Source organism: Euleptes europaea, chromosome 3, assembly GCF_029931775.1.
Source record: "Euleptes europaea isolate rEulEur1 chromosome 3, rEulEur1.hap1, whole genome shotgun sequence".
In the NCBI taxonomy this organism is placed as follows: Eukaryota; Metazoa; Chordata; class Lepidosauria; order Squamata; family Sphaerodactylidae; genus Euleptes; species Euleptes europaea.
The window spans coordinates 75,081,692-75,093,640 of record NC_079314.1 but is presented as its reverse complement, the minus strand read 5'-3'; the positions used below and the strand labels follow the sequence as shown (position 1 = coordinate 75,093,640).

Sequence of the window (11,949 nt, the reverse complement as noted above, 5' to 3'; positions counted from 1 at the left end):
ATCTTCACACAGGATTTATTACAAGGAACTCACTGTATCAAAAACAAGACAGCCCTAAACGCTGACAGTCATTACATTAGGTAACAGTTTTCTGATCAATATCTTTGTGTCCCACTTCTGCAACTTCACATTTTGCATTGGATCCCTAATAAACCATGTGATTCCTTAAGAGTACTGAATGCACATTCTTCAATGCACATAATACTATAGCAAAAAAATCCGTTAAAAGAAATATAATACAGTGATCTCAAAGTCTGACTGCTTTGTGAAATGTGACTTTAATTCCAATGAAATTGTTCAAACTATGAAATAAATATTTAATGTTCAGCATAGCATGACCTTAGCATGTTTGTATTTCAGCAATCTCATGCTCCGTTATGAAAGCGCTTAAAAGGAAAAATGCAGTGAATGTGGTGATGTGAATAATTTTCATGGTAAGAACGGTTAAAATCCCTTTTTCTTCTTCCTCCTCTTTATCAGAATTGGCAGTTTATTCTGTCCTTTGTTTACATCTGTTAATAAACTGATGTAGAGAAGGTACCATTAGATTCATTGTTAGCTCTATTCATAGCATGCTACTGTTCGTGGATTCGAGAGAAACCAATTTTCAGGCACCACTCAGATATGATATGCTCACAGGTTGGAGGTGGGTATTACACAAGCTGGTAGCCACTTCCGGATGTTTGGTCATATTCTATTGTATACTGCCTTGTCCAGTCCACAATAACAGGACGAATAAGACCACAGCATCTGAATTCAAAGAAGTCTATAATATTTCTTATACATCCATGGCTAAAAACAAAAACAAAGCAAAGTTACACAAATACCAGCAGTACAGAGAGACAGCATATGCAACGTCATTCATTTCTGTCTTCAATTGTACTTGCTACTACTGATGAGGTCACTGATACCTACGGAAATGTTCACTGCTATTGAGAACCAGGAAGGTGTATTGATTTAAAACTCGTTTGCATCTCAAAATATGATTTATTCAAAGCAGCTAACAAAACTAAATCCCAAAGCAACACTTTGCAATGAAAAATCAGTGCCCAACATACAGCAATAAAATGGGCACCATATAATTCTACATTACAGTTATCATAATTAATTGCAAAAATAAATAAAAAGAACAGAAGAGAGGGTAAAAGGATCAACAGAGGTCTACTGAAATATCGAGGCCTTCACCTGGCACCAGACTGTACAGGGAAGAAGGTGAGGTGCCAAAACCTATCATTATCTGACGAAGTTATCTGATGAAGGGAGCTTTTACTCTCAAAAGCTTATACCCCCAAAATCTTGTTGTTCTCTATGGTGCAAGTGGACTCGAATCTAGCTGTTAACCTATCCCTAGTTATCATTCTCCTCACCTCAGATGGCAGGGAGACCGATAGGTGGGTCTTCAAGTAGGAGCTCAGTGATCAGGATGTGACAGGGAAGCCAGCAGTCCTCCATCTATCTTGGACCCACCCCATTTAGATTTTTATAGTTCAAAACTAGCACTCTACACTGCACCCAGAAAAAAAATCAGAACATTGTGCAGATCTTGCAAATACTCTGCAGTGTGTCCCTATCACCAGCTTTACCACAACTAGTTTAGGGCCAGTTGAAATTCCCAAAGCAGTTCTACAGGGATTTTATATTGTTGTCTGGCTTGTGCTGTATCAATAAACATTATTACAGGGATTACATCATAAGAAAGCTAAGCCGGATAAACAACTGTGGCAAGGTCATTACTTTCCAAGAAGTGGCACAGTTGTCATTCCTTCTGAAGATGGTAAGAGGTTCTTTGAGACACAGAAGCTCTCGTATTTGGGATGAGCTTTAGAAACTCAGCTTATTACTATACCTCTACAATCCATAACATTGACTGAAAGAAGAAACAGAGCAAGGAATCATCAACAAATACTTGATACCTCACCCCAGACTTCTGGATTTTCTCAGCAGTTTCAGGTAGATAACAAATAACATGGAGGAAAGGGTCAACCCAAAGTGGAACCCCTGTGGAACACCATCACACATTTGCCAGGGACCAGAATTGATGACTCTCAAGCATCAGCTTCTGGAATGCACTTTCTAGACAGGAACAGAGCCACTGAGTTTAGTGACTCCAAACTCCAAATACAGACTGGCATTCCAGAAGGTTAATATGGTTTGATACTGAAAATCAGTGAAAGATCCTGGAGAATCAACAGAATTGCACTTTTTCTGATATTCTCCCAGCGCAGATCATCAGACAGAGCCCCCTGCCTGAAGCTGGACTGAAATGGGTCAGATAATCAAGCACCATTACCTGTTTGAATAATCTGCTGAAGAAAGGGAGATTTACAACCAGCAGATGGTTTGAATAATATTTAGGATCCTAAAATTTCACTTACTTCCTTATTTATTTATTTAATAAATAAATTTAATAAAATAAATAAATAAAGTTGCTTTCCTTGGAAACAATCAGGATCACTCTTTTTGAAGAGGCATTAATAACAATCTTCCAGACTTAATAGTTGTAATGGCCAAAACTTCCAGCTATCAGCCAACAAGTCACTATATATAGTCTTAGGCAAACTACTATATCCCAGCTTCAACCCCCCCTCCCCCGGGGGAAAGAGATAAAAAGAGTTTTATTATCAAAACTGCATCCCCTGCTCATGACTTCCCCATGTGGTGGGAGAGGGAAAGAGATACTCCCTTCTTACACATGTATTTCAGTGAAAAATGAATTTGAAGAGACATGAGGCCATATATAAATTTCTCATGTTGCACACAGCATGGTGAATAGATATGAAAGCTATCCACATATTTTGTATGAACATGCACTTCTATGTGTTTGTTCACTTATATACTTACTTAAATGGACTTTCAATAGATGTTGTTGTAACTTTAAAGTGCTTATATCGTCTGGCATTCATCCTTTCATTTGTAGTAATACCTAAACAGGAGATCTAGGGCAAATGGAAAAGAACACACATGTATTTAGAATCTCTGAAATCTCATACATACAAACCTCAGAAGACAGAATTTAACTATTTGCTAGGGAATTTGGTACTTCTGAGAAACAGAGATTATAAACCGCGAAATCAGAAAACAGGATATTTCTGTGTATGGACTCAAACAGGCATCACACGGTAGATCTGTGATTAGGATCTCCCATGGGCTTCTGTACTAATAAGCAGCCCCACACACTTGCTTTGGAGAGCCGTGAAGTGGGACTAGGGTAGGTGGGGTTTTTTAACCCTTTCCTCCTACACTGTTTCTCCAGTGAATACCTCAACCCCAAGCCTGCAATTAGTTCAAAGAAGACGACAAATACAGCATTTCTACCTGTCCACTTCACCCCTGCAAAACCAACTGCAGATTCAGGGAGGCAAGGCTTTTGCCCTGGGAAAAGGGGTCGACATACCAGTACCATTTTCCCATGTTTGAACTACCTACAGGGAGCTGCAAGTTTTCTTTCATAACTAAAGAACACACCAAGTGACATCCTAAATGTAGATTTCCTGTTTCACATCTAGTTTGGTTCTTATAATGGAACCTAGTTTGGTATCTTATAATGGAAAATAATGTTCTCTGGTTTGTGAATATAGGAAATACCCTAGTCCCTACTCTGAGCCATGGCTGTAGGAGAGAAACAGTCAATTCAGACAACTATCAAGCAATAACTACATGCCATGAAGACATAAACCAAGGCGAGGCTTAAAAAACCCTGTTCACTCTTTTTCCCTTCACCATTATTGTATTTCTCTAACATTCTCCTATTTCTGCTCTACAAAGCATTCAACCTTGTTCTTGAAAGATTTAAACAAGTCTCCACATTCCAACCACAACTAGTTTGTATAATGCATTTTGTTACACTGAGAGAAGAAAATTAAAAATCTGACCCCGACAATCATCATTATTAAAACCAAAAGGAACACCTGAAACACAGTCTTCAAAACTGAATGAATAAAGTGGCACAAACAGCAATTTTGGATCAAGCTCTGCATTGAATTCTCACAGGTTAAGAACATTACTGGTCAAGAATCATAACTCAGATGTGTAAAAAGTGAGTTATGTTTCATAAATGCAACCTGCCAGCAGAACAGCTGCATTTAATATTTTCTTGGTTCACAGTCTTTTCTAGTATCTCTTGTGTTTGTCTCTCATCATCAATCATGATAACAGTTGCATGAAAGCGGCTCTTAAAACTACAAAGTTATTTTTGTATCATATACCAATCAAATTCCATAATGCTGGGCCTAAACATGATGCCATACATAGATTTGGAAAATATAGTGCTTTAAGCCTTGCTTGGCTTCAGGGGAAAATTAAAAAGTAGGCAGGGCATGCAGTATATGCCCTGTATATGTACTTCCCATCTCTAGCAGGAAGAATCCATGTGAATGCATATACCAAGAGTAAAACACCATTTTAGCTCCCAAACCCTTCATATTTGTTTCTGTTACTTGCACTGTTCATGTTTAGCGCATTCTCCTACCTGATACATCTGACACATTAGTAGCACAACCACCCACATGAAGTGAAACACACTGTTCAGGAACATCCAAAACATCCAAGGTGAACAGGAAGCAATCTGAGTGATGTATGTCCAAAATCCATCTACTGTATAACTAGTCTGACAGTGGATTCCCCAGTCTGGAGTGAAAGAAAATATGATGTGATTAGAAGACGTTCTCTGAACTCCTTCATTCTTTTCTCTGCCCTGAACTCTGCAACTTCCAGGACTTATACAGCACAACTTATCAGTAATGGCTGCATCATTATTCTATCCAAGTGTTCAGAGAAGCTAGTGCAGAACTGTCCTAACTGTACTCAGATGTTTAAAAATGAATGTTCTTTGCTATTTTAAAAAAATCTATTAGGCAATCATGGGTATAATTCAGTGTTAAAAAGTAAGAACATTTTGATTGCAGATTCATTAGGAATTAAACCAGGCATTTAGAAAATGATTTAGGACATCATACTCACAAGAGATGCATCCGTAAATCATCCAGCAAATCATGAAGAGTAAAAAGAATAGATAGCCCATGAAATAACGATGGTTGCCTGCTCCTGAGGATGAGAGAATTAAAATAAATGTCTTCTTTTTAAAGATTCAGGTCATGAGATACCAGAGCGACATTTTAAATAGGTATTCTTGTAAGATGTAATCTTCTCTTTCCTGCCATAAGACTAGAACAATCTGGTTTCAATGGGTCAGCTGAATTCATTTCATGGTTTGCAAATAAATCACAAACCTGTCCAAGGAAAGAGTTAACAAAGTATTCAAGAAGAAAAGCAGATGTCTGCATAAATCAGCATAAATGCACAATGTAAGCCAGACCCTTTGGCCCAGCAGTCTTTCTCCTCCAAAATGAAATTAGTTTCCTTTACATATGAAATGTGATGTTAATATCATCCCTGAGATGACAATACAATGTGAAGGATCCGGTTGGATGTGCTTCAAATGACAAACTCAAAAACCGACTCTGAAGTTTTATATTTGTCATATTTGTTTCAATGGCAAACTGAGTCATATGAAGAACATTTTCCCATAATAACTCAATGCAAACTTTTCATTAGGCCTATGATATTACAAATGAACTGTGCAAAACATTATAGCTGATAGGAAGAACTATGCAAAAACCCTGTGGGAAATATTATTAATGAAATCTGTTTGCTTTTCCTCAAATGTTTCACCATGTAACGCCAAATTTATTTTGAAGTGAGATTTACATTAAAATTGTGACCATTTAGGGTAACATCCAAACTTTTGCTTAACAGCGAATTAAGAATATATCATGATTCCTTCAGCTGCTTTATAGTGCGCCATATCAACTGTCCAGTTCAGAAGTATTCACAGCAATATAAAGTGAGTCTTCTGGCCTTCTGGATTGACTCTGATATATGACATTTTGTAACTGGAAACGAGAAGCAAACCAGGGACTTTATGCATATTCCTTGCACAATTTTAATGACACTGTAATTTACCACTTAATATTAAGAATTGTATTAACAATTACCACTTTAAACAGAATACATTTGTCAAATACTATCAGAACAAAGCTGTGCATTTGAGAAAGACCCCCCCCCCCCAAAAAAAAAACCTTCCCAGTTGGATATAATCAAGAACATGGCATTCTAATCATTAAGTGCATTTGCATAGCTCTAACAGCTTAAAGTGGTTGCACTTGTAACTGGTTTTCTATGATGGGTAACATGAGGCCTTTAGGATGTTGCAGGGATCCTACTCCCACTTTCAGGCTCTTTCAAAGCACACTGGCATCCTGCTGCATGTTCGGCATTAGCTCATGATTTGCCCAAAGCCTACCAATTAGCAAGCATGAAATCAATAGGTTGGCTGGATTGTGCTTTACCTGCGCTAACCTATTTCATATTTGAGATATGCCAACGATACCACATTACTGGCAGAAAATAGCAAAGACTTGAAACGACTACGGCTGAAAGTTAAAGGAGAAAGTGCCAAAGCAGGACTACAGCTGAACATCAAGAAGACAAAAGTAATGACTACAAGAGAATTACTCAACTTTAAGGTTGACAATGAGGAAATTGAAATTGTTCAAGACTTTCTGTTCCTTGGCTCCATCATCAACCAAAAGGGAGACTGCAGCCAAGAAATCAGAAAGAGATTGAGACTGGGAAGGGCAGCCATGAAGAAGCTAGAAAAGATTCTTAAGTGTAAGGATGTGTCACTGGCAACCAAGATCAAGTTAATTCATGCCATCGTATTCCCTATTACTATGTATTGGTGTGAAAGCTGGACAATGAAGAAAGCTGATAGGAAGAAAGTAGATTCCTCTGAAATGTGGTGTTGGAGTTATGGATACTGTGGACTGCCAAAAAAAACCCAAATCACTGGGTTACAGATTAAATCAAGCCTGAACTGACCCTAGAAACTAAAATGACTAAACTGAGGCTATTGTCTTCTCATAATGTGACCAAAGTACAAGAGTCACTGGAAAAGGCAATCATGCTAGGAAAAGTTGAAGGCAGCAGGATAAGAGGAAAATCCAACAAGAGATGGATTGACGCTATAAAGAAAGCCACAGTCCTCAATTTGCAAGACCTGAACTAGGCTGTTAAAAATAGGACGTTTTGGAAGACATTGATTCATAGGGCTGCCATGAGTTGGAAATGACTTGACAGCACGTAACACACAACCTGCCTTTTCCCTGGCCAGGTTCAATGAAATGCCCTCTGCGGTCTTATATGGCAGATTTCAAAAAGTGGCTTATGATGACAGACTTTGTACATGTGCATTAGGAAGCGTAGAATCAATTGGGCATATTCTTTTCTATTGCCCTTTTTATACACACCTTCGGCTTAAATACATTGACCCCATTTTTATTAACCTAATGCAGTGGTCGGCAAACTCATTAGTCAACAGAGCCAAGTATCAACAGTACAACGATTGAGATTTCTTTTGAGAGCCAAATTTCTTAAACTTAAACTATATAGGTAGGTACACTGTTTATTAACTTAATAAACTTTAATTAAAGTTTTAAGTCTTAATTAGATATACTGAATAAAACTTGATATCATACTTAATAATGATCTTATTTATTGATAAAAATTAAATTGTAAGGTATCCATAAAATTAAATCATGACAGGACTGACAAACACTTAATGTGAACAATGGCCTTGCATCTCCCCGACCCCAAAGTTAGACGCTTGGAGTCCGAAGGATTTGGACGAGTTCTGTATTTGGGGGATCAAATAACTGCTATAAATATTTCCATACTCTCTCCCCCATCCCTTCCCCCAAATGTGCATTTTTTTCCCTACAGAGGAAAAAAATACCCACAGCCCTGAAATTTTCCAGATGTGTTGCATCCCTGATTCCGGAAAAGGGAGCAGAGAGAGAGAGAGAGAGAATGTGCAGGGAGCATTGAACAGATCTACAGGGGACCAGCCTGTAGAGAGTAACTCAAGATGTGATCTTCTAGTTGTGTGACCTCTCGGAGGCCGCCCTGGCGCATCCCGGCCGCCTCGGCCTCCCGCGCTCGCCTCTCGGCCTCCTGCTCCTCCTCCTCCTCGCCGCCACCTGGGCTCCTTCCTTCCTTCCCTCCTCAGCGCCTCGGCCTCCGAGGAGGAGGAGGAAGAGGAGGAAGGCGGAGGGGCGTCCTCCCCCCCCTCCCCTCTCCCTGGCGTTCTCCAGCGGCAGAAGGGAAGGGCAGGCCACGAGGGCGACGCGGTGGAGTTTGCAGGTGAGGAAGGCGGGGGAGTGTGTGTATGTGCTGGATCGGGGCCTCCCTCCCTCTCCCCGGTGCTCTGGGCTGGCGGAAAGGCGGAGAACTTTTGCGGGACTTCTGCGTGTGCACAGAGCCCGGACGGGGAAGGGACGGCAGGCTCTCCTCCGCCCCGCCGCGCAGCCCCGATCCTACGCCGAAGCAAGCCAGCTCCCTCCCCATGCCCGGGGAAGGTGGCTTCTCTCGGGTGGGCGGCCGCGATCCTGCAGCCCAGAGCCACACTCAAGGGGTCAAAGAGCCGCATGCGGCTCGCAAGCCGCGGTTTGCCGACCACTGACCTAATGGGCTTGACTGATCAAGCTAAAGAATGACATGTACTGAAAGATGTGTTTCATCTTTCGCCGAAAAGAGAACTGGGGGAAATCTGATGTATTTAACTATGTTTCTATGGTTGTCTGATATCTGAGTGAAATTTATATTAATTGTTATCTTATGCCATTAAAGGTTTTGAATTTGAATTTGAACACACAACCTATTTCATAAACTATAATAAAAATATACATGGTGTGATATATTCAATCCTGACAGCAATGGTGAATACATGAAATGAACACATGAGAACACACAATCATGCATCATATTGAACATGCTTCTATCTAGGTCTGACTAGCAGCAGCTTTCCAGGGACTCAGACAGAGATAGTTCACATCACCTAGTACCTAACCCTTTTAACTGGAGATGGAACCTGAAACCTCCTGCATACAAAGCAGATGTTCTACCACTGAGCTATAGTTCCACCACACAACACTGACTTGAAAACTAAGGAACAATATTATAATTAGAAACAAACCAACAGACAGAAAATCCATAATGCAAATCTGCAGCAGAAAATGATTTGTCACTGAAAGTCTAACACACTGGACATTTGTACTGCTAATCTGTACCTACCTACACAGTTACCGACCCACGGGCAGTGGTGATCAAACTTGGCTATACATCGATTACACACGCCGCAGTGCTTGGACCTCACTGGTTTCCGTATCTGTTTGATACAAGTAAAATAAGCTTTATAGGTGAAAAACTGCACATGTTTTTGTTGTTACTTCTATTCCTCTTCTGTCTTACGGTGCCGTTAAGAATCGTCAAATGCGATGGGTCATATAAAATTTGTAAACACTGGGTCTTCGCATTCCAACCCCTCTCTGTGACATCTAGCAGAACATCACTTATTCACCTCTTCAGCTTCCCTTTAAAAAGGAAAACCTACTCAGCGAATCAAAACAAGAACTAATCACTACAAGGGGGGGGGAGTGTTGTGTCCATTAATCTCATCCCCAATCTCAGCACATTCTTCCACACAAAACGCGTGTGTGTGCATTGCTGGGTCTCTCTGCATGACTAGAGAACCTGGCTTTTGCAGAGCATCATGTGTACATAGGATCTGTGCAGAACATAATGAGAGCAGATCAGAGTTAGGACCCGCAGGCAAAATTCTCACCATCACCTTCCATATGTTAACTATCCTTATTTTGGTCAACTTAACTGGATTTGTGCATCTACTGTGCACAATACTATGGAACAGCATACAACCGAGATATTAAGCTTGCAGTGGGCAGCTGAACAGATGTCTACAGGGTCTCAGAGTCAAACTAGAGATGAGGCAGGAAATTGTGATTAGGATTCTTGTATGTTTCAAAAAACAAAACAATTAGCATTCCCGAGACATCAGGGAATGCTCACCAGGCAAAGGGGATGTTGAACTCTTCCCTGACAGTCCTTGCCCATTTTGAATCCCAGACTTTTAGCTCCTCAGTTTAAAGCAGTGAAGTCCAGATGCTGCAGCTCCCACCAGCGAAATAATGCCAACTGGAAAGGAGAGCAATTTATTTAAATTAGAGAAAAGGCACAGGAGGAAAGCTTTCAAATCACTTCCTCCAGAGACTTTTCCCTGAACTTCAAAGAAAACATACTGGAGGATGCTAATTAATTCTTTAAAAAAAAAAAAAAAAGGAATACCTAATCACTACTCTCCAACATCATGTCTAGTTTGACCATTAATAGCAGAAGGCCAAAACACAGCCCCTCATGAATCTGAGTTTCCCAAGCAATTTTATTTCATTTTGTTAACATTAAAAAAAAAAACACATTTATATACAGACTGAATCTGCCAAGACTTTGCTGATGAGAAAAACAATTATGCCGAGCAAGTAACTAGGTTTTGGGGAGATTTCTACTGTTTATTGTGATCTAAAAATCAATTACTCACAATGAGTGGTTGCATAACTAATTTGTATGTAGCAGCTGAACAAGACACACTACTGTATAATTGTAAGTGAAAATATTTCATCCAAACAGATCACACAGCACAAAAGCCTTTTTGTCGTAGGAATGAAATCTGCAATATTTAACTTTTCATTGTTTTGAAAGAGTACATTTATCAAAGAAGAAAAAACATTTGTGACTGAAGAACAAAGTAAAGCTGTCAGTGCTACAAACTGACAACTCTTATTCTGTCTCAAAATAAGCTGAATATTTCTCTACCACTCAACATTCAGTTGCTAAGGATCTTTATACAGAAGACAAAATTTACCTACATAGTATAAGCCTTTTTAAGAAAACCATTTAAAACAATTGTTACGAGGGCCAGATATGATATAAATGTCCCTTGGCCGAGCCACGCCTCACCAACCCAGATCCAGAGCGGGGGGGGGGGGGAAGGTGCCTGCCTCAGCTAGCTCGTGGGCCAGATAACAGCACTCAAGGAGCCGATCTGGCCCATGGGACTTATGTTTGACACCCCTGATTTAAATGCAAAATAACTCCTCAAACATATAAACCTTTGATAAAACTTTGCAGACCTGAATTATGTGAATATAGGTGATATAGCTGAATATCTGTATTCTCATTACAGCAGCATATCTTGAGAATGCATTTCTTTTGTTGTTATTTGACCATTAAGGTTGATGCTCCAACTGTACACCTCATATACCAGGTAACCAAGTTTACAATCCTGTGTCTAGCAATAAACTGTTTAGATCTGTAATCTGCACTTGCTGATGGAAGCATTTTTATACTTTGTAATCCACACAAATTCAATTTGCAGGATCTGAGCAGGGCTATCAAAGATAGGACATTTTGGAGGACTTTCATTCATAGGATCGCCATGAGTCAGAAGCGACTTGATGGCACTTAACACACACACAATCCACACAACACACAACTTTAAACTACATTCATTAAATAGAAACCCCATCACAGATGTAGTAAACAACCTATTACATATAAAATAACCCAGTCTTGTGTCACCTTAAAGAACATTTTATTCTGGAATAAACTTTTATATGCTGAAGTCTATTAGAGCCTCTGAAAGAGTGGGCAGTGCATGAAAGCTTATGATGGAATAATATTTTTTACTCTTTATGGTACCATAAGACTCCTGTTTAAACTAACACAGCTATCCCTCTGAAGCTACTGCATGAAAAGCTGTTGTTTGAACAAGTACATCAGAGCAAAGAATCCATTTGGACAAAGTATTAAATTCTGTTCTCCATCAACAAACCTATTTATTTAGTTATTTCATATCCAAGAGAACAAAACTGTTCTACAAAATACATTGATTGTTCCAGCTTGCCAAAAACACACATGAAGAAGAGAAGGACAAGCCAGAAGGCAGCCAGGGTAGCCCAACCTGATTATTCTTGTCACTTAACATTTACTCGGCATCCAATTTTCAAGCCACCATATTTAAGAGAAAAGCAATCAGTTACG

At 39.6% G+C, this 11,949-nt stretch overlaps 1 protein-coding gene across 1 annotated transcript in view; it reads right to left on the bottom strand.

Annotated features, from left to right (window-relative positions):
* Positions 1-217: 217 nt before the first annotated feature.
* Positions 218-11,949, bottom strand: part of ZDHHC17 (zinc finger DHHC-type palmitoyltransferase 17) — a 67,306-nt gene continuing 55,574 nt past the window's right edge. Inside the window, exons 14-18 of the mRNA XM_056846516.1 lie at positions 9,130-9,223; positions 4,960-5,043; positions 4,469-4,626; positions 2,842-2,936; positions 218-792 (exon numbers count right to left, since the gene is read on the bottom strand). Of these exons, the coding sequence (XP_056702494.1) occupies positions 654-792; positions 2,842-2,936; positions 4,469-4,626; positions 4,960-5,043; positions 9,130-9,223 (570 nt within the window). The 3' untranslated portion in view covers positions 218-653. The remainder of the gene's footprint in view (positions 793-2,841; positions 2,937-4,468; positions 4,627-4,959; positions 5,044-9,129; positions 9,224-11,949) is intronic.